The sequence below is a fragment of the Pseudophryne corroboree genome, chromosome 1, assembly GCF_028390025.1.
Source record: "Pseudophryne corroboree isolate aPseCor3 chromosome 1, aPseCor3.hap2, whole genome shotgun sequence".
NCBI classification, from domain to species: domain Eukaryota; kingdom Metazoa; phylum Chordata; class Amphibia; order Anura; family Myobatrachidae; genus Pseudophryne; species Pseudophryne corroboree.
In genome coordinates this window covers 384,014,267-384,040,106 of record NC_086444.1, presented here as the reverse complement: position 1 = coordinate 384,040,106, position 25,840 = coordinate 384,014,267, and the positions used below count along the sequence as shown (strand labels likewise).

The window sequence follows — 25,840 nt, the reverse complement described above, 5'->3', positions numbered from 1 at the left end:
GTGTGAGGCCAGGAAGGCCCCACAAAGAAATTTCAACTCGGTCGTTTCCTGCATTTCCTGCAAACAGGAGTGTCTATGGGCCTCAAATTGGGGTCCATTAAGGTTCAAATTCGGCCCTGTAAATTTTCTTCCAGAAAGAATTGGCTTCAGTTCCTGAAGTCCAGAAGTTTGTCAAGGGAGTATTGCATATACAAACCCCTTTTTTGTGCCTCCAGTGGCACTGTGGGATCTCAACGTAGTTCTGGGATTTCTCAAATCACATTGGTTTAAAACCAGTCAAATATGTGGATTTGCAGCATCTCACATAAAAAGTGACCATGCTCTTGGCCCTGGCCTGGACCAGGCGAGTGTCAAATTGGTGTTTTTTTCTCAAAAAAGCCCATATCTGTTTGTCCATTCGGACAGGGCAGAGCTGCGGACTCGTCCCCAGTTCTCTCCCTAAGGTGGTGTCAGTGTTTCACCTGAACCAGCTTATTGTGGTGCCTTGCACCTACTAGGGACTTGGAGGACTCCAAGTTGCTAGAAGTTGTCAGGGCCCTGAAAATATATTCCAGGACAGCTGGAGTCAGAAAATCTGACTCGCTGTTTATACTGTATGCACCCAACAAGTTGGGTGCGCCTGCTTCTAAGCAGTCGATTGCTCGTTGGATTTGTAACACAATTCAACTTGCACATTCTGAGGCAGGCCTGCCACAGTCTAAATCGGTTAAGGCCCATTCCACAAGGAAGGTGGGCTCATCTTGGGCGGCTGCCCGAGAGGTCTCGGCATTACAACTCTGCCGAGCAGCTACGTGGTCAGGGGAGAACACGTTTGTAAAATTCTACAAATTTGATATCCTGGCAAAAGAGGACCTGGAGTTCTCTCATTCGGTGCTGCAGAGTCATCCGCACTCTCCCGCCCGTTTGGGAGCTTTGGTATAATCCCCATGGTCCTTTCAGGAACCCCAGCATCCACTAGGACGATAGAGAAAATAAGAATTTACTTACCGATAATTCTATTTCTCGGAGTCCGTAGTGGATGCTGGGCGCCCATCCCAAGTGCGGATTATCTGCAATACTTGTACATAGTTACAAAAATCGGGTTATTATTGTTGTGAGCCATCTTTTCAGAGGCTCCGCTGTTATCATACTGTTAACTGGGTTTAGATCACAAGTTGTACGGTGTGATTGGTGTGGCTGGTATGAGTCTTACCCGGGATTCAAAATTCCTCCCTTATTGTGTACGCTCGTCCGGGCACAGTACCTAACTGGCTTGGAGGAGGGTCATAGGGGGAGGAGCCAGTGCACACCACCTGATCCTAAAGCTTTACTTTTTGTGCCCTGTCTCCTGCGGAGCCGCTATTCCCCATGGTCCTTTCAGGAACCCCAGCATCCACTACGGACTCCGAGAAATAGAATTATCGGTAAGTAAATTCTTATTTTTCACCTGTACTTTTTTGGCAGGTATAGTACCTTTTTTTTTTTTTTTTAATGGTCTGTACCTGCCTAAAAAAGAGCTTTTGTATCGATTTTTGAATCTCCAAACTTTCATTGAAAGTGTAGGAAAGGGGGCATGGCCACGCCCCCTTTACCAGTGACCACGCCCCTTTTACTAATTTGGGTCAGTTTTCATGTGTAAAATGTTGGAGGGTATGCTATCAGCTCTAATTTTTGAGATCTAAACATTGTCTGATTTGTGTTACCCTGTTTCATATTAAGCCTATGAGTCACATAGTAAAAATAAGAATTTACTTACCGATAATTCTATTTCTCGTAGTCCGTAGTGGATGCTGGGAACTCCGTAAGGACCATGGGGAATAGCGGCTCCGCAGGAGACTGGGCACAAAAGTAAAAGCTTTATGACTAGCTAGTGTGCACTGGCTCCTCCCCCTATGACCCTCCTCCAAGCCTCAGTTAGGATACTGTGCCCGGACGAGCGTACACAATAAGGAAGGATTTTGAATCCCGGGTAAGACTCATACCAGCCACACCAATCACACCGTACAAATTGTGATCTGAACCCAGTTAACAGTATGATAAACGTAGGAGCCTCTGAAAAGATGGCTCACAACAATAAACAACCCGATTTTTGCAACAATAACTATAAACAAGTATTGCAGACAATCCGCACTTGGGATGGGCGCCCAGCATCCACTACGGACTACGAGAAATAGAATTATCGGTAAGTAAATTCTTATTTTCTCTGACGTCCTAGTGGATGCTGGGAACTCCGTAAGGACCATGGGGATTATACCAAAGCTCCCAAACGGGCGGGAGAGTGCGGATGACTCTGCAGCACCGAATGAGAGAACTCCAGGTCCTCCTCAGCCAGGGTATCGAATTTGTAAAATTTAGCAAACGTGTTTGCCCCTGACCAAGTAGCTGCCCGGCAAAGTTGTAAAGCCGAGACCCCTCGGGCAGCCGCCCAAGATGAGCCCACTTTCCTTGTGGAATGGGCTTTTACAGATTTTGGCTGTGGCAGGCCTGCCACAGAATGTGCAAGCTGAATTGTACTACAAATCCAACGAGCAATCGTCTGCTTAGAAGCAGGAGCACCCAGCTTGTTGGGTGCATACAGGATAAACAGCGAGTCAGATTTTCTGACTCCAGCCGTCCTGGAAACATATTTTTAGGGCCCTGACTACGTCCAGCAACTTGGAGTCCTCCAAGTCCCTAGTAGCCGCAGGTACCACAATAGGCTGGTTCATGTGAAACGCTGAAACCACCTTAGGGAGAAATTGAGGACGAGTCCTCAGTTCTGCCCTGTCTGAATGAAAAATTAGGTAAGGGCTTTTATATGATAAAGCCGCCAATTCTGAGACACGCCTGGCTGAAGCCAGGGCTAACAGCATGACCACCTTCCATGTGAGATATTTTAATTCCACAGTGGTTAGTGGTTCAAACCAATGTGATTTTAGGAAACTCAAAACTACATTGAGATCCCAAGGTGCCACTGGAGGCACAAAAGGAGGCTGTATATGCAGTACCCCTTTGACAAACGTCTGAACTTCAGGCACTGAAGCCAGTTCTTTTTGGAAGAAGATCGACAGGGCCGAAATTTGAACCTTAATGGACCCTAATTTTAGGCCCATAGATAGTCCTGTTTGCAGGAAATGCAGGAAACGACCCAGTTGAAATTCCTCTGTAGGGGCCTTCTTGGCCTCACACCACGCAACATATTTCCGCCAAATGCGGTGATAATGTTTCGCGGTTACATCCTTCCTGGCCTTGATCAGGGTAGGGATGACTTCATCTGGAATGCCTTTGTCCTTCAGGATCCGGCGTTCAACCGCCATGCTGTCAAACGCAGCCGCGGTAAGTCTTGGAACAGACAAGGTCCCTGCTGGAGCAGGTCCTTTCTGAGAGGTAGAGGCCACGGGTCCTCCGTGAGCATCTCTTAAAGTTCCGGGTACCAAGTCCTTCTTGGCCAATCCGGAGCCACGAGTATAGTTCTTACTCCTCTCCTTCTTATGATTCTCAGTACTTTGGGTATGAGAGGCAGAGGAGGGAACACATACACTGACTGGTACACCCACGGTGTTACCAGAGCGTCCACCGCTAATGCCTGAGGGTCCCTTGACCTGGCGCAATATCTGTCTAGTTTCTTGTTGAGACGGGACGCCATCATGTCCACCTTTGGTTTTTCCCAACGGTTTACAATCACGTGGAAGACTTCTGGGTGAAGTCCCCACTCCCCCGGGTGGAGGTCGTGTCTGCTGAGGAAGTCTGCTTCCCAGTTGTCCACTCCCGGAATGAACACTGCTGACAGTGCTATCACATGATTTTCCGCCCAGCGAAGATTCCTTGCAGCTTCTGCCATTGCCCTCCTGCTTCTTGTGCCGCCCTGTCTGTTTACGTGGGCGACTGCCGTGATGTTGTCCGATTGGATCAATACCGACTGACCCTGAAGCAGAGGCCTTGCTTGACTTAGGGCATTGTAAATTGCCCTTAGTTCCAGGATATTTATGTGAAGAGACGTTTCCATGCTTGACCACAAGCCCTGGAAATTTTTTCCCTGTGTGACTGCTCCCCAGCCTCTCAGGCTGGCATCCGTGGTCACCAGAATCCAGTCCTGAATGCCGAATCTGCGGCCCTCTAGAAGATGAGCACTCTGCAACCACCACAGGAGAGACACCCTTGTCCTTGGAGATAGGGTTATCCGCTGATGCATCTGAAGATGCGATCCGGACCATTTGTCCAGCAGATCCCACTGAAAAGTTCTTGCATGGAATCTTCCGAATGGAATCGCTTCGTAAGAAGCCACCATCTTTCCCAGGACCCTTGTGCATTGATGCACTGACACTTGTCCTGGTTTTAGGAGGTTCCTGACTAGCTCGGATAACTCCCTGGCCTTCTCCTCCGGGAGAAACACCTTTTTCTGGACTGTGTCCAGAATCATCCCTAGGAACAGTAGACGTATTGTTGGAATCAGCTGCGATTTTGGAATATTTAGAATCCACCCGTGCTGACGTAGCACTACCTGAGATAGTGCTACTCCGACCTCTAACTGTTCCCTGGACCTTGCCCTTATCAGGAGATCGTCCAAGTAAGGAATAATTAAGACGCCTTTTCTTCGAAGAAGAATCATCATTTCTGCCATTACCTTGGTAAAGACCCGTGGTGCCGTGGACAATCCAAACGGCAGCGTCTGAAACTGATAATGACAGTTTTGTACCACAAACCTGAGGTACCCTTGGTGAGAAGGGTAGATTGGGACATGGAGATAAGCATCTTTGATGTCCAGAGACACCATATAGTCCCCTTCTTCCAGGTTCGCTATCACTGCTCTGAGTGACTCCATCTTGAATTTGAACCTTTTTATGTAAGTGTTCAAGGATTTCAGATTTAAAATCGGTCTCACCGAGCCGTCCGGCTTCGGTACCACAAACAGCGTGGAATAATACCCCTTTCCCTGTTGTAGGAGGGGTACCTTGATTATCACCTGCTGGGAATACAGCTTGTGAATAGCTTCCAATACTGCCTCCCTGTCGGAGGGAGACGTTGGTAGAGCAGACTTCAGGAACCGGCGAGGGGGAGACGTCTCGAATTCCAATTTGTACCCCTGTGATACTACCTGCAGGATCCAGGGGTCCACTTGCGAGTGAGCCCACTGTGCGTTGAAATTTTTGAGACGGGCCCCCACCATGCCTGAGTCCGCTTGTAAAGCCCCAGCGTCATGCTGAAGACTTGGCAGAAGCGGGGGAGGGCTTCTGTTCCTGGGAAGAGGCTGCCTGCTGCAGTCTTTTTCCCCTTCCTCTGCCCCGGGGCAGAAATGAGTGGCCTTTTGCCCGCTTGCCCTTATGGGGACGAAAGGACTGAGTCTGAAAAGACGGTGTCTTTTTCTGCTGAGAGGTGACCTGGGGTAAAAAGGTGGATTTTCCAGCCGTCGCCGTGGCCACCAGGTCCGATAGACTGACCCCAAATAACTCCTCCCCTTTATACGGCAAAACTTCCATATGCCGTTTGGAATCCGCATCACCTGACCACTGTCGTGTCCATAAACTTCTTCTGGCAGAAATGGACAGCGCACTTACTCTTGATGCCAGGGTGCAAATATCCCTCTGTGCATCTCGCATATATAGTAAGGCATCCTTTAAATGCTCTATAGTCAATAATATACTGTCCCTATCCAGGGTATCAATATTTTCAGTCAGGGAATCCGACCAAGCCACTCCAGCGCTGCACATCCAGGCTGAGGCGATTGCTGGTCGTAGTATAACACCAGTATGTGTGTATATACTTTTTAGGATATTTTCCAGCTTTCTATCAGCTGGTTCCTTGAGGGCGGCCGTATCAGGAGACGGTAACGCCACTTGTTTTGATAAGCGTGTGAGCGCCTTATCTACCCTAGGGGGTGTTTCCCAACGCGCCCTAACCTCTGGCGGGAAAGGGTATAATGCCAATAATTTATTAGAAATCAGCAGTTTTTTATCGGGGGAAACCCACGCTTTGTCACACACCTCATTTAATTCATCTGATTCAGGAAAAACTGTGGGTAGTTTTTTCACACCCCACATAATACCCTTTTTTGTGGTACTTGTAGTATCAGAAATGTTCAAAGCCTCCTTCATTGCCGTGATCATGTAACGTGTGGCCCTACTGGACATTACGTTTGTATCATCACCGTCGACACTGGAGTCAGTATCCGTGTCTGGGTCTGTGTCGACCATCTGAGGTAACGGGCGCTTTAGAGCCCCTGACGGTGTTTGAGACGCCTGGACAGGCACTAACTGATTTGCCGGCTGTCTCATGTCGTCAACAGTTTTTTGCAAAGTGCTGACACTGTCACGTAATTCCTTCCATACGACCATCCAGTCAGGTGTCGACTCCCTAGGGGGTGACATCACTATTACAGGCAATTGCTCCGCCTCCACATCATTTTCCTCCTCATACATGTCGACACAATCGTACCGACACACAGCACACACACAGGGAATGCTCTGATAGAGGACAGGACCCCACGAGCCCTTTGGGGAGACAGAGGGAGAGTTTGCCAGCACACACCAGAGCGCTATATATATACAGGGATAACCTTATATAAGTGTTTCTCCCTTCTATAGCTGCTGTATTTGTATTATCTGCCAAATAGTGCCCCCCCTCTCTTGTTTTACCCTGTTTCTGTAGCAGGACTGCAGGGGAGAGTCAGGGAGCCGTCCTTCCAGCGGAGCTGTGAGGGAAAATGGCGCTTGTGTGCTGAGGAGATAGGCTCCGCCCCCTTCACGGCGGCCTTTTCTCCCGCTTTTTTTAGGAAAACTGGCAGGGGTTAAATGCATCCATATAGCCCAGGAGCTATATGTGATGCATTTCTTTTGCCATATAAGGTTTAAACCGTGTTTTATTGCATCTCAGGGCGCTCCCCCCCCAGCGGCCTGCACCCTCAGTGACCGGAGTGTGAAGTGTGCTGAGAGCAATGGCGCACAGCTGCAGTGCTGTGCGCTACCTTATTGAAGACAGGAACGTCTTCTGCCGCCGATTTTTCCGGACCTCTTCGCTCTTCTGGCTCTGTAAGGGGGCCGGCGGCGCGGCTCCTGGACCCATCCAAGCTGTGCCTGTGATCGTCCCTCTGGAGCTAATGTCCAGTAGCCAAGAAGCCCAATCCACTCTGCACGCAGGTGAGTTCGCTTCTTCTCCCCTTAGTCCCACGATGCAGTGAGCCTGTTGCCAGCAGGTCTCACTGAAAATAAAAAACCTATTTAAACTTTTACTCTAAGCAGCTCAGGAGAGCTACCTAGCATGCACCCTTCTCGTTCGGGCACAAAAATCTAACTGAGGCTTGGAGGAGGGTCATAGGGGGAGGAGCCAGTGCACACCAGCTAGTCATAAAGCTTTTACTTTTGTGCCCAGTCTCCTGCGGAGCCGCTATTCCCCATGGTCCTTACGGAGTTCCCAGCATCCACTAGGACGTCGGAGAAACACAAAATGTAAAAAAAAAGTCTAAAAATATTTTCTAGAATATTTTAGTGACATCAATAAAACATACTAACATTACAGTAACACTATAGTGACTCAAATAACTCTTTCTTCTAAATAATAAAATGAAACCATAAATGAAAAGAAAATTAGTTTAGGAAGCTTCTTTTGTGGGACATTCTTGAATGGACTTTGTTTGGACAGTCTCATTGCAAATTCCAGCTGTAATCTGCCATCATATGTATATCCCATCTTCCCTGGTAGCAATATTCCATTGTTTTAATGTCCTGGTGAAATCTTTCACCTTGCTCTTCGCTCATATCACCCAAATTTTCTGTGAAACCCTCCAATCAGTCTTATCTAATATAGGGGCTGATTCAGACCTGATCGTAGATGTGTGAGAAAACGCACATCTCCGATCAATTTCTTTAATATGCAGGGGGCAGCCCTGGATGCCAGATCCTGTCCCTAGCCCTTTGCCTGCACTGGCAGACTGCTACCCACCATGTTAAGGATCACATCACGCAGCTGCAGCGGCCTGCACACAAAACGCGGTGTTGATGCCCCATTCCCGCCCCCCTTCAGGTCTTAAACTGCATTCTGCATACCCGCAGATATGCAGGAATGGCTTCTTAGCGATTTTTGCACATCTGCGACAGGGTCTGAATCTGCCCCATACTGCAGTATCGAGTGACAGTTTTAGCTTTGTCTATTTCTAGATCTCTATTATACTGACCTACAGTACCTATCGTTATCCTGAACAAGCTGCCACCCACTAATATGCGATTGGGGAAGTGTGTTTTTACCTTATGGGGTATATGCAATTGCCGGCGAATCGGGGCAATTTGTCGCCCATTTTTTTAATTCGACACAATTCGACCGTCGAATTCCGGCAGGTGGGTGCCGGAATTCAACATATTCAATAAAAAACGGATTCGACAGTCCCGCTGTCGAAAAACGGACGATTTGACGGATTTTGATTAGACTTGTAAAAATGTAATAAAAACGGGGGGAAAATTGCGTGGGGTCCCCCTCTCCTAAGCATAACCAGCCTCTGGCTCTTCGAGCCGGTCCTGGTTCTAAAAATCCGGGGGAAAAACTGACAGGGGATCCCCCGTATTTTTAAAACCAGCACCGGGCTCTGCGCCTGGTGCTGGTGCAAAAAATACGGGGGACAAAAAGCGTAGGGGTCCCCCGTATTTTTTACACCAGCATCGGGCTCTACTAGCTGGACAGATAATGCCACAGCCGGGGGGGTCACTTTTATACAGCGCCCTGCGGCCGTGGCATTAAATATCCAACTAGTCACCCCTGGCCGGGGTACCCTGGGGGAGTGGGGACCCCTTCAATCAAGGGGTCCCCCCCAGCCACCCAAGGGCCAGGGGTGAAGCCCGAGGCTGTCCCCCCCCCCATCCAAGGGCTGCGGATGGGGGGCTGATAGCCTTGAGTAAAATGATAGAATATGTTTTTCCAGAAGAACTACAAGTCCCAGCAAGCCTCCCCCGCAAGCTGGTACTTGGAGAACCACAAGTACCAGCATGCGGGTGGAAAAACGGGTCCGCTGGTACCTGTAGTTCTACTGGAAAAAAAATACCCAAATAAAAACAGGAGACACACACCGTGAAAGTAAAAGTTTATTTCATACATGCCGACACATACATACTTACCTATGTTGACCCGCCGACTGCCACGCCCCCCTCGTCACTGAAGAATCCGGGGTACCTGTGAATAAAATTATACTCACCTGATCCAGTGTCCGGATTTTTTAAAATAATCCTCGTACTTGGCAAAACAACAAAACGGCAACCCGGACCAAACGGACTGAAAGGGGACCCCTTTCCACGAATGCCGGGACCCCACGTGACTCCTGTCACAGAGGGTCCCTTCAGCCAATCAGCGAGCGCAACGTCGTGGCACTCTGCTGATTGGCTATGCGCGTCTGAGCTGTCAGACAGCGCATCGCAAAGCCTTACCATTATATTCAATGGTGGGAACTTTGCGGTCAGCGGTGAGGTCAGCAGCTGACCGCGGGTAACCCCACCGCTGACCGCAAAGTTCCCACCATTGAAACTAATGGAGGGAGCTGTTCGATGCGCTGTCTGCCAGCTCAGACGCGCATACAGCCAATCAGGAGAGTGCCACGAAGTGGCGCTTCCTGATTGGCTGAAGAGACCTTTCTGTGACAGCAGTCACGGGGGGGTCTCTGCATTCGGGACCCCTTTCAGTCCGCCTTGTCCGGGTGTTCGTTTTTTTTTTTTTGCCAAATACGTGGATTATAATAAAAGACCACAGGACACTGGATCAGGTGAGTATAATTTTATTTTCAGGTACACCGTGGATTCTACTTGGACAAGTGGACAGAGGTCGGCGTGTGAACATAGGTAAGTATGTGTGTGTCGACATGTGTGAAATAAAGTTTTACTCTCACGGTGTGCGTGTCCTGTTTTTATTTGGGTATTTTTTTTCCAGTAGAACTACAGGTACCAGCGGGCCTGTTTTTCTCCCGCATGCTGGTACTTGTGGTTCTCCAAGTACCAGCTTGCGGGGGAGGCTTGCTGAGACTTGTAGTACTACTGGAAAAAACAATATTCTTTCAAAAGGCTATCAGCCCCCCATCCGCAGCCCTTGGATGGGGGGGGGGACAGCCTCGGGCTTCACCCCTGGCCCTTGGGTGGCTGGAGGGGGGGGAACCCCTTGATTGAAGGGGTCCCCACTCCTCCAGGGTACCCCGGCCAGGGGTGACTAGTTGCGTATTTAATGCCACGGCCGCAGGGTGCTGTATAAAAGTGACCCCCGGCTGTGGCATTATCTACCCAGCTAGTGGAGCCCGATGCTGGTGTAAAAAATACGGGGGACCCCTATGCTTTTTGTCCCCCGTATTTTTTGCACCAGGCGCAGAGCCCGGTGCTGGTTTTAAAAATACGGGGGATCCCATGTCAGTTTTTTACCTGGATTTTTAGAATCAGGACCGGCTCGAAGAGCCCGAGGCTGGTTATGCTTAGGAGGGGGGACCCCACGCATTTTTTTTTTCTGATTTTTACCATTCCATTTAAAAAAAATAATAATAATATTTTTAAAAATATATAAATAATACTTGTGCCTCCAAAATAGACAAACCAAGTACCTAATCCCTTCTAATATAAATAGATATGCTATTACCAATAAAAAAAAAACACAAAAAAAACCATGTTTTTAAATTTTTTTATTAGATTCCGCCAGCAGTGTGGCTGATTGAAAATGACTAATTTACTGTCTAAAAGCACTGTTGTCGAATTTACAATCTTCAATTGAATATACTTTTGTCGAATTGCCGCATTTGTACCATTGCAGAAATGTCGAATTTGACAAATGTCGAATTTCAAAAAGTCGAATTTTGAAAGTCCGTTTTTTTGACGAAAAGTACCGAATTGCATTGTCGAAAATTTTTTTTTGGGCGAAAATGTCCCGTTTTTCGACATTTTCGGGAATTCGACCGCAATTGCATATACCCCTATAAGAGGATTGTTTTTTTTTTTTCTATCACTTGTTTGCACATTGTACTGCTGTCTGCCAATTATTATTCAAGAATACAGGTGAAAACGCAATTACCCCTATATATCTCCCCCCCCCCCCCCCCCCCCCCCTCAAATATGTGTACATATAAATACATGCTGGTGTATGTTGTTAGTAAATAAACAGGTATGTATATTGCTATAAATTGGGGAAGGGTGGGCAGGATACAGTATTCACAGCGCTTCACTTTTTCCACATTTTGTTATGTTACAGCCTTATTCCAAAATGGAATAAATTATTTTTTCCCTCAACATTCTACACACAATACCCCATAACGACAATGTGAAAAATGCTTTTTTGTGATCTTTGCAAATTTATTAAAAATTAAAAAAACTAAGAAATCACATGTACATAAGTATTCACAGCCTTTGCTCAACACTTTGTTGATGCACCGTTGGCAGCAATTACAGCCGCAAGTCTTCTTGAATATGATGTCACAAGCTAGGCACACCTATCTTTGGGCCGTTTCGCCCATTCCTCTTTGCAGCACCGCTCAAGCTCCATTAGGTTGGATGGGAAGTGTTGGTGCACAGCCATTTTCAGATCTCTCCAGAGATGTTCAATCGGATTCAAGGCTGGGCCACTGAGTGACATTCACAGAGTTGCCCTGAAGCCACTCCTTTGATATCCTGGCTGTGTGCTTAGGTTCATTGTCCTGCTGAAAGATGAACCGTCGCCCCAGTCTAAGGTTAAGAGCACTCTGGAGCAGGTTTTCATCCAGGATGTCTTTGTACATTGCTGCATTCATCTCTCCCAGTTCCTGTCACGGAAAAACATCCCACAGCATGATGCTGCCACCACCATGCTTCACTGTGGGGATGGTATTGGCCTGGTGATGAGCGGTGCCTGGTTTCCTCCAAACATGACGCCTGGCATTCTTGCAAAAGAGTTCAATCTTTGTCTCATCAGACCAGAGAATTTTGTTTCTCATGGTCTGAGAGTCCTTCAGATGCATTTTGGCAAACTCCAGGCGGGCTGCCATGTGCTTTTTGCTAAGGAGTAGCTCCCGTCTGGCCACTCTACCATACAGGCCTGATTGGTGGATTGCTGCAGAGATGGTTGTCCTTCTGGAAGGTTCTCCTCTCTCCACAGAGGATTGCTGTAGCTCTGACAGAATGACCATCGGTTTCTTGGTCACCTCCCTGACTTTGGCCCTTCTCCCCCAATCGGTCAGTTTAAACGGCCGTCCAGCTCTAGGAAGAGTCCTGGTGGTTCCGAACTTCTTCCATTTACGGATGATGGAGGCCATTGTGCTCATTGGGACCTTCAAAGCAGCAGATATTTCTCTGACGTCCTAGTGGATGCTGGGGACTCCGTCAGGACCATGGGGATATAGCGGCTCCGCAGGAGACAGGGCACAATAATAAAAGCTTTAGGATCAGGTGGTGTGCACTGGCTCCTCCCCCTATGACCCTCCTCCAAGCCTCAGTTAGATTTTTGTGCCCGACGAGAAGGGTGCAATCTAGGTGGCTCTCCTGAGCTGCTTAGAATAAAAGTTTAAGTTAGGTTTTTTATTTTCAGTGAGTCCTGCTGGCAACAGGCTCACTGCTACGAGGGACTTAGGGGAGAGAAGAAAACTCACCTGCGTGCAGGATGGATTTGCTTCTTAGGCTACTGGACACCATTAGCTCCAGAGGGAGTCGGAACACAGGTCTCACCCTGGGGTTCGTCCCGGAGCCGTGCCGCTGACCCCCCTTGCAGATGCCGAAGTTGAAGAGGTCCAGAAACAGGCGGCAGAAGACTTTCAGTCTTCATAAGGTAGCGCACAGCACTGCAGCTGTGCGCCATTGTTGTCAGCACACTTCACCAACAGTCACCAACTGTCACTGAGGGTGCAGGGCGCTGGGGGGGACGCCCTGGGCAGCAATGTATAATACCTTTTTTATGGCTAAAATACATCACATATAGCCCTTGAGGATATATGGATGTATTTAACCCCTGCCAGATCTCACAAACTCCGGGAGAAGAGCCCGCCGAAAAGGGGGCGGGGCCTATTCTCCTCAGCACACGGCGCCATTTTCCTGCTCAGCTCTGCTGTGAGGAAGGCTCCCAGGCTCTCCCCTGCACTGCACTACAGAAACAGGGTTAAAACAGAGAGGGGGGGCACTTAGTTGGCGATATGATTACATATATTTCTCTATCGTCCTAAGTGGATGCTGGGGTTCCTGAAAGGACCATGGGGAATAGCGGCTCCGCAGGAGACAGGGCACAAAAAAGTAAAGCTTTTACCAGATCAGGTGGTGTGCACTGGCTCCTCCCCCTATGACCCTCCTCCAGACTCCAGTTAGATTTTGTGCCCGAACGAGAAGGGTGCAATCTAGGTGGCTCTCCTAAAGAGCTGCTTAGAGAAAGTTTAGCTTAGGTTTTTTACTTTACAGTGAGTCCTGCTGGCAACAGGATCACTGCAACGAGGGACTTAGGGGAGAAGTAGTGAACTCACCTGCGTGCAGAGTGGATTTGCTGCTTGGCTACTGGACACTAGCTCCAGAGGGACGATCACAGGTACAGCCTGGATGGTCACCGGAGCCGCGCCGCCGGCCCCCTTGCAGACGCTGAAGAGAGAAGAGGTCCAAAATCGGCGGCTGAAGACTCCTGAGTCTTCATAAAGGTAGCGCACAGCACTGCAGCTGTGCGCCATTTTCCTCTCAGCACACTTCACACAACAGTCACTGAGGGTGCAGAGCGCTGGGGGGGGCGCTCTGAGAGGCAAATAAAAACCTTATTAGAGGCAAAAAATACCTCACATATAGCCCACAGAGGCTATATGGAGATATTTAACCCCTGCCTAACTTCAAAAATAGCGGGAGACGAGCCCGCCGAAAAAGGGGCGGGGCCTATCTCCTCAGCACACAGCGCCATTTTCTCTCACAGAAAAGCTGGAGAGAAGGCTCCCAGGCTCTCCCCTGCACTGCACTACAGAAACAGGGTTAAAACAGAGAGGGGGGGCACTGATTTTGGCGATATTGTATATATATAAAAGATGCTATAAGGGAGAAACACTTATATAAGGTTGTCCCTATATAATTATAGCGTTTTTGGTGTGTGCTGGCAGACTCTCCCTCTGTCTCCCCAAAGGGCTAGTGGGTCCTGTCCTCTGTCAGAGCATTCCCGGTGTGTGTGCTGTGTGTCGGTACGTGTGTGTCGACATGTATGAGGACGATGTTGGTGAGGAGGCGGAGAAATTGCCTGTAATGGTGATGTCACTCTCTAGGGAGTCGACACCGGAATGGATGGCTTATTTAGAGAATTACGTGAGAATGTCAACACGCTGCAAGGTCGGTTGACGACATGAGACGGCCGACAATCTATTAGGACCGGTCCAGGCGTCTCAGAAACACCGTCAGGGGTTTTTAAAAAACGCCCATTTACCTCAGTCGGTCGACACAGACACAGACACGGACACTGAATACAGTGTCGACGGTGAATAAACAAACGTATTTCTCATTAGGGCCACACGTTAAGGGCAATGAAGGAGGTGTTACGTGTTTCTGATACTACAAGTACCACAAGAAAGGGTATTATGTGGGAGTGAAAAAACTACCTGTAGTTTTTCCTGAATCAGATAAAATAAAATGAAGTGTGTGATGATGCGTAGGGTTACCCCGATAGCAAATATTGGCGTTATACCCTTTCCCGCCAGAAATTAGGGTACGTTGGGAAACACCCCTTAGGGTGATAAGGCGCTCACACGCTTATCAAGTGGCGTTACCGTCTCCAGATACGGCCGCCCTCAAGGAGCCAGCTGATAGGAAGCTGGAAAAATATCCTAAAAAGTATATACACACATACGGTGGTTATACTGCGACCAGCGATCGCCATCAGCCTGGAGATGCAGTGCTGGGTTGGCTTGGTCGGATTCCCTGACTGAAAATATTTTATTCATGTACAGCATTTAATAGGATGCATTCTATATATATGTATGTGAGATGCACAGAGGGATATTTGCTCTCTGGCATCAAGATAAGTGCGTTGTCCATATCTCCCAGAAGATGTCAGGGACACGACAGTGGTCAGGTGATACAGATCCCATACGGCAGATGGAAGTATTGCTGTATAAAGGGAAGGAGTTATTTGGGGGTCGGTCCATCGGACCTGGGGACCACAGCAACAGCTGGGAAATACAACCTTTTTTACCCCAAGTTACATCTCAGCTAAAAAAGACACCGTCTTTTCAGCCTCAATCTTTCCTTTCCCATGAGGGCATGCAGGCAAAAGGCCAGTCATATCTGCCCAGACATAGAGGTAAGGGAAGTAGACTGCAGCAGGCAGCCCTTTCCCAGGAAAAGAAGCCCTCCACCGCGTCTGCCAAGTCCTCAGCATGACGCTGGGGCCGTGCAAGCGGACTCAAGGTGGGGGGGTAGTCTCAAGAGTCTCAGGGCGCAGTGGGATCACTCGCAAGTTGACCCCTAGATCGTACGAGTATTATCCCAGGGGTAAAGATTGGAGAGTCGAGACATCTTCTCCTCGCAGGTTCCTGAAGTCTGCTTTACCAACGGCTCCCTCCGACAGGGAGGCAGCATTGGAAACAATTCACAAGCTGTATATCCAGCAGGTGATAATCAAAGTACCCCTCCTACGACAAGGAAAAGGGTATTATTTTTCCACACTATATTGTGGTACTGAAGCCAGACGGCTTGGTGACACATAGTCTAAATCTAAAATGTTTTGAACACTTACATAAAAGGTTCAAATCGAGATAAAGTCACTCAGAGCAGTGATAGCGAACCGGAAAAAAGGGGACTATATGGTGTCCCTGGACATCAAGGATTACCTCCATGTCCAAAATTTGTCCTTCTCATCAAGGGTACCTCTGGTTCGTGGTACAGAACTGTCAATATCAGTTTCAGACGATGCCGTTTGAATTATCCACGGCACCCCGGGCCTTTTTACCAAGGTAATGGCCGAAAAGATGTTTCTTCAAAGAAAAAAGGCATCTAAATTATCCCTTACTTGCACGACCTAAAAAGGGCAAGTTCCAGAGAACAGTTGGAGGTCGGAAGAGCACTATCTAAAGTAGTTCTTCGACGGCACGACTGGATTCTAAATATTCCAAGAATCGCAGCTGTTTTCCGACGATACGTCTGCTGTTCCTAGGGATGATTCTGGACACGGTTCAGAAAAAGGTTTTTCTTCCCGAGGAAAAAGCCAAGGAGTTATCCGACCTGTCAGGAACCTCCTAAAACCAGGAAAGGTGTCTGTACATCAATGCACAAGAGTCCTGGGAAAAATGGTGGCTTTTTACGAAGCAATTCCATTCGGCAGATTCCATGCAAGAATTTTCCAAAGGGATCTGTTGGACAAATGGTCAGGGTCGCATCCTCAGATGCACCTGCGAATAACCCTGTCGCCAAGGACAAGGGTATATCTTCTGTGGTGGTTGCAAAAGGCTCATCTATTGGAGGGCCGCAGATTCGGCATACAGGATTTGATCCTGGTGACCACGGACGCCAGCCTGAGAGGTTGGGGAGCAGTCACACAAGGAAGAAACTTCCAGGGGGTATGGACGAACCTGGAAAAGTCTCTTCACATAAACATTCTGGTACTAAGAGCAATCTAAAATGCTCTAAGCCAGGCGGAACCACTCCTGCAAGGAAAACCGGTGTTGATTCAGTCGGACAACATCACGGCGGTCGCCCATGTAAACAGACAGGGCGGCACAAGAAGCAGGAGTGCAATGGCAGAAGCTACCAAGATTCTTCGCTGGGCGGAGAATCACGTAATAGCACTGTCAGCAGTGTTCTTCCCGGGCGTGGACAACTGGGAAGCAGACTTCCTCAGCAGACACGATATTCACCCGGGAGAGGGGGGTCTTCATCCAGAAGTCTTCCACATGCTAGTAAACTGTTGGGAAAGACCAATGGTAGACATGATGGCGTCTCGCCTCAACAAGAAACTGGACAAGTATTGCGCCAGGTCAAGAGATCCACAGGCAATAGCTGTGGACGCACTGGTAACACCTTGGGTGTACAAATCAGTATATGTGTTTCCTCCTCTGCCTCTCATACCAAAGGTATTGAAGATTATACGGTGAGGAGGAGTAAGAACAATACTAGTGGCTCCGGATTGGCCAAGAAGGACTTGGTACCCGGAACTTCAAGAGTTGGTCACGGACGACCCGTGCCCTCTACTTCTGAGAAGGGACCTGCTACAACAGGGTCCCTGTCTCTTTCAAGACTTACCGCGGCTGCGTTTGACGGCATGGCGGTTGAACGCCAGATCCTAAAAGGGAAAGGCATTCCAGAAGAAGTCATTCCTACCTTGATTAAGGCAAGGAAGGAAGTCACCGCGAAACATTATCACCGCATTTGGCGAAAATATGTCGCGTGGTGCGAGGATCGGAGTGTTCCGACGGAGGAATTTCAACTGGGTCGTTTCCTACATTTCCTACAATCAGGATTGTCTATGGGTCTCAAATTGAGATCTATTAAGGTTCAAATTTCGGCCCTGTCAATATTCTTCCAAAAAGAATTGGCCTCAGTTCCTGAGGTACAGACTTTTGTTAAAGGAGTACTGCATATACAGCCTCCTGTGGTGCCTCCGGTGGCACCGTGGGATCTAAATGTAGTTTTAGATTTCCTCAAATCCCATTGGTTTGAACCATTGAAAAAGGTGGATTTTAAATATCTCACATGGAAAGTGACTATGTTACTGGCCCTGGCTTCCGCCAGGAGAGTATCTGAATTGGCGGCTTTATCTTATAAAAGCCCTTATCTAATCTTCCATTCGGATAGGGCAGAACTGAGGACTCGTCCGCATTTTCTCCCTAAGGTGGTATCAGCGTTTCACCTGAACCAACCTATTGTGGTGCCTGCGGCCACTGGCGACTTGGAGGACTCCAAGTTGTTGGACGTTGTCAGAGCCTTAAAAATATACATTTCAAGGACGGCTGAAGTCAGAAAATCTGACTCGCTGTTGATACTATATGCACCCAACAAGTTGGGTGCCCCTGCTTCTAAGCAGACGATTGCTCGTTGGATTTGTAACACAATTCAACTTGCTCATTCTGTGGCAGGCCTGCCACAGCCTAAATCTGTTAAGGCCCATTCCACAAGGAAGGTGGGCTCATCTTGGGCGGCTGCCCGAGGGGTCTCGGCATTACAATTCTGCCGAGCAGCTGCGTGGTCGGGGGAAAACACGTTTGTAAAATTCTACAAATTTGATACCCTGGCAAAAGAGGACTTGGAATTCTCTCATTCGGTGCTGCAGAGTCATCCGCACTCTCCCGCCCGTTTGGGAGCTTTGGTATAATCCCCATGGTCCTTTCAGGAACCCCAGCATCCACTTAGGACGATAGAGAAAATAAGAATTTACTTACCGATAATTCTATTTCTCGGAGTCCGTAGTGGATGCTGGGCGCCCATCCCAAGTGCGGATTATCTGCAATACTGTACATAGTTATTGTTAACAAATTCGGGTTATATTGTTAAGGAGCCATCTTTAAGAGGCTCTTTCTGTTATCATACTGTTAACTGGGTTTAGATCACAAGTTGTACGGTGTGATTGGTGTGGCTGGTATGAGTCTTACCCGGGATTCAAATTGCCTCCCTTATTGTGTACGCTCGTCCGGGCACAGTACCTAACTGGAGTCTGGAGGAGGGTCATAGGGGGAGGAGCCAGTGCACACCACCTGATCTGGTAAAAGCTTTACTTTTTTGTGCCCTGTCTCCTGCGGAGCCGCTATTCCCCATGGTCCTTTCAGGAACCCCAGCATCCACTACGGACTCCGAGAAATAGAATTATCGGTAAGTAAATTCTTATTAAAAATGCTATAAGGGAAAACACTTGTATAAGGGGTTGTCCTTGTATAATTATAGCGTTTTTGGTGTGTGCTGGCAAACTCTCCCTCTGTCTCCCCAAAGGGCTAGTGGGGTCCAAAGGGCTAGTGGGGTCCTGTCTTCTGTCAGAGCATTCCCTGTGTGTGTGCTGTGTGTCGGTACGTGTGTGTCGACATGTAGGAGGACGATGTTGGTGAGGAGGCGGAGAAAATTGCCTGTATTGGTGATGTCACTCTCTAGGGAGTCGACACTGGAATGGATGGCTTATTTAGGAATTACGTGATAATGTCAACACGCTGTAAGGTCGGTTGACGACATGAGACGGCCGGCAAACAAGTTAGTACCTGTCCAGGCGTCTCAGACACCGTCAGGGGCTTGTAAAAACGCCCATTTACCTCAGTCGGTCGACACAGACACGGACACTGACTCCAGTGTCGACGGTGAAGAAACAAACGTATTTTCCTTTAGGGCCACACGTTTCATGTTAAGGGCAATGAAGGAGGTGTTACATATTTCTGATACTACAAGTACCACAAATAAGGGTATTATGTAGGGTGTGAATAAACTACTTGTAGTTTTTCCTGAATCAGATAAATTAAATGAAGTGTGTGATGATACGTGGGTTTCCTCCGATAGAAAATTATTGGCGGTATACCCTTTCCCGCCAGAAGTTAGGGCGAGTTGGGAAACACACCTTAGGGTGAATAAGGCGCTCACACGCTTATAAAAACAAGTGGCGTTACCGTCTCCAGATACGGCAGCCCTCAATAAGCCAGCTGATAGGAAGCTGAAAAATATCCTAAAAGTATATACACATATACTGGTGTTATACTACGACCAGCAATCGCCTCAGCCTGGATGTGCAGCGCTGAGGGGGCTTGGTCGGATTTCCTGACTGAAAATATTGATACCCTTGACAGGGACAAGATTTTATTGACTATAGAGCATTTTAAGGATGCATTTCTATATATGCGAGATGCGCAGAGGGATATTTGCATTCTGGCATCAAGAGTAAATGTGATGTCCATATCTGCCAGACGACAGTGGTCAGGTGATGCAGATTACAGACGGCACATGGAAGTATTGCCGTATAAAGGGGCGGTCCATCGGACCTGGTGGCCATGGCAACAGCTGAAAAATCCACCTTTTGTTACCCCAAGTCACATCTCAGCAGAAAAGGACACAGTCTTTTCAGTCTCAGTCCTTTCGTCCCCATAAGGGCAGGCGGGCAAAAGGGCCAGTCATATCTGCCCAGGGGTAGAGGAAAGGGAAGAAGACTGCAGCAGGCAGCCCATTCCCAGGAACAGAAGCCCTCCACAGCTTCTGCCAAGTCCGCAGCATGACGCTGGGGCCGTACAAGCGGACTCAGGTGCGGTAGGGGGTCATCTCAAGAGTTTCAGCACGCAGTGGGCTCACTCACAAGTGGACTCCTGGATCCTACACGTAGTATCCCTGGTGTACATTGGAAATTCGAGACGTCTCCCCCTCACAAGTTCCTGAAGTCTGCTTTACCAACGTCTCCCTCCGACAGGGAGGCAGTATTGGGAACAATTCACAGGCTGTATTCCCAGCAGGTGATAATCAAAGTACCCCTTCTACAACAAGGGAAGGGGTATTATTCCACACTATATTGTGGTACTGAAGCCAGACGGCTAGGTGAGATCTGAAATATTTGAACACTTACATACAAGCGTTCAAATCAAGATGGAGTCACTCAGAGCAGTGATAGCGAACCAGGAAGAAGGGGACGATATGGTGTCACTGGATATCAGGGACGCTTACCTACATGTCCAAATTTGCCCTTCTCACCAAAGGTACCTCAGGTTCGTGGTACAGAACTGTCACTATCAGTTCAGAAGCTGCCGTTTGGATTGTCCACGGCACCCCGGGTCTTTACCAAGGTAATGGCCATGATGATTCTTCTTAAAAGAAATATGGACGCTTTCCTGATAAGGGCAAGGTCCAGAGAACAGTTGGAGGTCGGAGTAGCACTATCTTAAGTAGTTCTACGACAGCACGAGTGGATTCTAAATATTCCAAAATCGCAGTTTTTTCCGACGACACGTCTACTGTTCCTAGGGATGATTCTGGACACAGTCCAGAAAAGGATGTTTTCTCCCGGAGAAGAAAGCCAGGGAGTTATCCGAGCTAGTCAGGAACCTCCTAAAACCAGGAAAAGTATCAGTGCATCATTGCACAAGGATCCTGTGAAAAATGGTGGTTTCTTACAAAGCGATCCCATTCGGTAGATTTCACGCAAGAACCTTTACGTGGGATCTGCTGGAAAAATGGTCCGGATCGCATCTTCAGATGCATCAGCGGATAACCCTGTCTCCAAGGACAAGGGTGTTTCTTCTGCGGTGGCTGCAGAGTGCTCATCTATGAAAGGGCCGCAGATTCGGCATTCAGGACTGGGTCCTGGTGACCACGGATGCCAGCCTGAGTGGCTGGGGAGCAGTCACACAAGGAAAAAATTTCCAGAGAGTGTGATCGAGTCTGGAGACTTCTCTCCACATAAATATACTGGAGCTAAGGGCAATTTACAATGCTCTAAGCTTAGCAAGACCTCTGCTTCAAGGTCAGCCGGTATTGATCCAGTGGGACAACATCACGGCAGTCGCCCACGTAAACAGACAGGGCGGCACAAGAAGCAGGAGGGAAATGGCAGAAACTGCAAGGATTCTTCGCTGGGCGAAAAATCATGTGATAACACTCTCAGCAGTGTTCATTCCGGGAGTGGAAAACTGGGAAGCAGACTTCCTCAGCAGGCATGACCTCCACCCGGGAGAGTGGGGACTTCATCGGGAAGTCTTCCACATGATTGTAAACCGTTGTGAAAAACCAAAGGTGGACATGATGGCGTCCCGCCTGAACAAAAAACTAGATATTGCGCCAGGTCAAGGGACCCTCAGGCAATAGCGGTGGACGCTCTGGTAACACTGTGGATGTACCAGTCAGAGTATGTGTTCCCTCCTATGCCTCTCATACAAAAAGTGCTGAGAATCATAAGAGGGAGATGAGTAAGAATGATACTCGTGGTTCCGGATTGGCCAAGAAGGACTTGGTACCCGAAACTTCAAGAGATGTTCACGGAAGACCCGTGGCCTCTACCTTTAAGAAAGGACCTGCTCCAGCAGGGGCCTTGTCTGTTCCAAGACTTACCGCGGCCGCGTTTGACGGCATGGCGGTTGAACGCCGGATCCTGAAAGCGCATTCCAGATGAAGTCATCCCTACCCTGGTCGAAGACAGGAAGGATGTAACCGCAAAACATTTTCACCGCATTTGGCAAAGATATGTTGCGTGGTGTGAGGCCAAGAAGGCCCCTACAGAGGAATTCCAACTGGGTCGTTTCCTACATTTCCTGAAAACAGGACTGTCTATGGGCCTAAAATTAGGGTCCATTAAGGTTCAAATTTCGGCCCTGTCGAATTTCTTCCAGAAAGAACTGGCTTTAGTGCCTGACGTTCAGATGTTTGTAAAAGGGGTACTGCATATACAGCCTCCTTTGGTGCCCCAGTGGCACCTTGGGATCTCAATGTTTTGAGTTTCCTAAAGTCACATTGGTTTGAACCACTCACCACTGTGGACTTAAAATATCTCACATGGAAGGTGACGATGCTATTAGCCCTGGCTTCAGCCAGGCGTGTGTCAGAATTGGCGGCTTTATCATATATAAAGCCCTTACTTAATTTTTCATTCTGACAGGGCAGAATTGAGGACTCGTCCTCAATTTCTCCTTAAGGTGTTTTCTGTTTTTCACATGAACCAACCTATTGTGGTACCTGCAGGTACTAGGGACTTGGAGGACTCCAAGTTACTTGACGTTGTCAGGGCCCTGAAAAATATGTTTCCAGGAAGGCTGGAGTCAGAAAATCTGACTCGCTGTTTAGCCTGTATGCACCCAACAAGATGGGTGCTCCTGCTTCTAAGCAGACGATTGCTCGCTGGATTTGTAATACAATTCAGTTTACACATTCTGTGGCAGGCCTGCCACAGCCAAAATTGGTAAAAGCCCATTCCAAAAGGAAGGGGGCTCATCTTGGGCGACTGCCCGAGGGGTCTCGGCTTTACAACTTTGCCGAGCAGTTACTTGGTCAGGGGAAAACACGTTTGCTAAATTCTACAAATTTGATACCCTGGCTGAGGAGGACATGGAGTTCTCTCATTCGGTGCTGCAGGGTCATCCGCACTCTCCCGCCCGTTTGGGAGCTTTGGTATAATCCCCATGGTCCTGACGGAGTCCCCAGCATCCACTAGGACGTCAGAGAAAATAAGATTTTACTTACCGATAAATCTATTTCTCGTAGTCCGTAGTGGATGCTGGGCGCCCATCCCAAGTGCGGATTGTCTGCAATACTTGTACATAGTTATTGTTACAAAAATCGGGTTATTCTTGTTGTGAGCCATCTTTTCAGAGGCTCCTTCGTTGTTATCATACTGTTAACTGGGTTCAGATCACAGGTTGTACGGTGTGATTGGTGTGGCTGGTATGAGTCTTACCCGGGATTCAATATCCTTCCTTATTATGCACGCTCGTCCGGGCACAGTATCCTAACTGAGGCTTGGAGGAGGGTCATAGGGGGAGGAGCCAGTGCACACCACCTGATCCTAAAGCTTTTATTATTGTGCCCTGTCTCCTGCGGAGCCGCTATATCCCCATGGTCCTGACGGAGTCCCCAGCATCCACTACGGACTACGAGAAATAGATTTATCGGTAAGTAAAATCTTATTTTTTTCTGTACCCCTCCCCAGATTTGTGCCTCGAGACAATCCTGTCTCGGAGGTCTACAGACAATTCATTTGACTTCATGCTTGATTCGTGCTCAGACATGCACTGTCAAGTGTGGGACCTTATATAGACAGGTTTGTGCCTTTCCAAATCATGTTCAATCAACTGAATTTACCACAGGTGGACTCCAATTAAGCTGTAGGAACATCTCAAGGATGATCAGTGTAAACAGGATGCACCTGAGCTACATTTTGAATTTCATGGCAAAGGCTGTGAATACTTATGTACATGTGATTTTAGTTCTTTATATTTAATAAATTTGGAAAAATCTCAAAAAAACTTTTTTCACATTGTCATTATGGGGTATTGTGTGTAGAATTTGGAGGGAAAAAATACATTTATTCTATTTTGGAATAAGGCTGTAACATAACAAAATGTGGAAAAAGTAAAGCGCTGTGAATACTTTCCGGATGCATTGTTTGTGATGTAACATTGCTGAAAAGCTGGGTCATAAGACTGCGCATGACCAACTAGTAGTCTGAGCATGCGTAGAACAAAATAGAGGAATCCATCTTTTCGGACTTCTGGAAACAATGCTACTAGGAACTTCACAACAACTGTCCCTCAGAAGCTTGTAGCTGAATTGCGGGGAAAAATATTGAGAAATGTGAAAATTTTCAGGACAATATGGGCACTTACTAAATAGAGCCCTACTGTATGTGCAGTAACAGAGTTTACGGAATCATTTTACACTCTGCAAGGTGCAAAGCTTTATTTTAACTTTGCTATGTAAAATGTATTTATGCTAGTAAACTAGTAGTTAATGAGTTGTGAATGTATTGTAGTTCTGTATGAAGGCAGCAGTGGGTATGTTCTAAAAAGGGCAAATTTACCACTCCGTACCTGCAGAAATGTCCTGCTGCCAGCCAGGGTGGCTTTGGACACATGATCTGTATAGTTCTGCTGTGTTTAAGATATCTTCCCAGTTCAACTTGCAGCTGTCACTGTTCCGAGCGAGCGTAATGTCCTGTAAGGTTTCTGTTACATATATAGTACTTTTTCTCTCTGTTGTAACACTGGTTTCTTGTATCTAAGTATTATTTTATTAGGAGTGTATTAATAATATGTTGCATGTTTAATTCAATTGTTGCAGTGACCATTCATTTGATATTGACATTCAGGAACTACAGAAAACATATCGGAATCTCCAGCGTTTGCTTCATCCAGATTACTTTGGCCAAAAGTCACAGGTAGGTCTCAGATAGTGGAGAGAGAATTGTATAAAACATTTTTTTGTGGGGAAAAAAAAATGGTTGAATAATAAAAAAAAATTTACATCAAATTTACGTAAAGTTTAGCTATTTTAAATTGGTTCAGTATCATTTTATTAACAAAGCCAATTTGATGAAACATTTATACTGAATCAATTTTTATTAGAGGTTATTTCCATAGGTGACCATTTTGGGGACATTTTTAGACAAAATATTAGTTAATTGGTTGGATAAATGCTCTAGAGTGGGGGTTTCTCACATCTAGTTTGAAGTTCTCACACCACGTTGTGTTTTGAGGATTTTATTCTGCATTAATAGGGGATAATACATTTTCACCATGTCATTGATTTATGATTAAGGATACACATGATTGATTGGGGAATCTTGAGAACTGTAGTTAGGAAACCTGAATCAGAGGTGCACAGCCTGTGGGCCATAACTTCAAGTGGGGCTATGTTTTTAAAGGGTATCCTAAGTATCCAAAATCTGTTTATAGTTTACTGTAAGGGGATAATCAATTAGTTGCGCTAATTTTCTGTGCATTAAAAATGGTCTTCTAGCGTGATTTTTGATTAATGGTCATTATTAGGCTATCGGATTATAGCTAGTTTTCATCGGCTGAAAAATGCACAGTTTTTTGCCGATAACACATGGGATACGAGATAAGTATCCGGACCCATGTGTTATCATGGTTAAAGGGTCTTTTATTGGGGATTATGTGCTTTTGATATAATTAAGGGCTGTCCTGCTGGTGGCCCACGAGTCAAATTGTTTTTCGCAATATATTGACCAGTGTATATCAAGCATTACTCATTTGTCTAGTAGAAGAATTGTAGTGTCTGAAGTTACTGTTGCATGTAAAATTAAGGATATTTGTTGCATCTGTGTCCGGTGAAGAGCACTTGTAAGGATTATATCTATGAATTTCTATTTCCTTTACATTATACTGAAAACAATACATTTTTGTTTCTCTGTTTAGCATGAACAGGAGATATCGGAAAGACATTCTTCATTAGTTAACAAGGCATACAATACCTTGCTGTCTCCATTAAGCAGAGGAGTATATTTGGTAAGTCTTTTCATCCAAATGCTGGTCGATTAGCTATAGGGCTTTTACTGGTTC

General features: G+C 47.2%; 2 protein-coding genes across 3 annotated transcripts in view; one reads left to right on the top strand and one right to left on the bottom strand.

Annotated features, from left to right (window-relative positions):
• Positions 1–12,626, bottom strand: part of CHEK2 (checkpoint kinase 2) — a 120,240-nt gene extending 107,614 nt beyond the window's left edge. Inside the window, exon 1 of the mRNA XM_063913169.1 lies at positions 12,524–12,626. The gene's annotated coding sequence lies outside the window, so the exon portion shown is untranslated. The remainder of the gene's footprint in view (positions 1–12,523) is intronic.
• Positions 1–25,840, top strand: part of HSCB (HscB mitochondrial iron-sulfur cluster cochaperone) — a 92,048-nt gene that overhangs the window by 4,713 nt on the left and 61,495 nt on the right. For both annotated transcript variants that reach the window (XM_063913172.1, XM_063913171.1), the window contains exons 2-3: positions 24,600–24,696; positions 25,697–25,786. In XM_063913172.1, the coding sequence (XP_063769242.1) occupies positions 24,600–24,696; positions 25,697–25,786 (187 nt within the window). The remainder of the gene's footprint in view (positions 1–24,599; positions 24,697–25,696; positions 25,787–25,840) is intronic.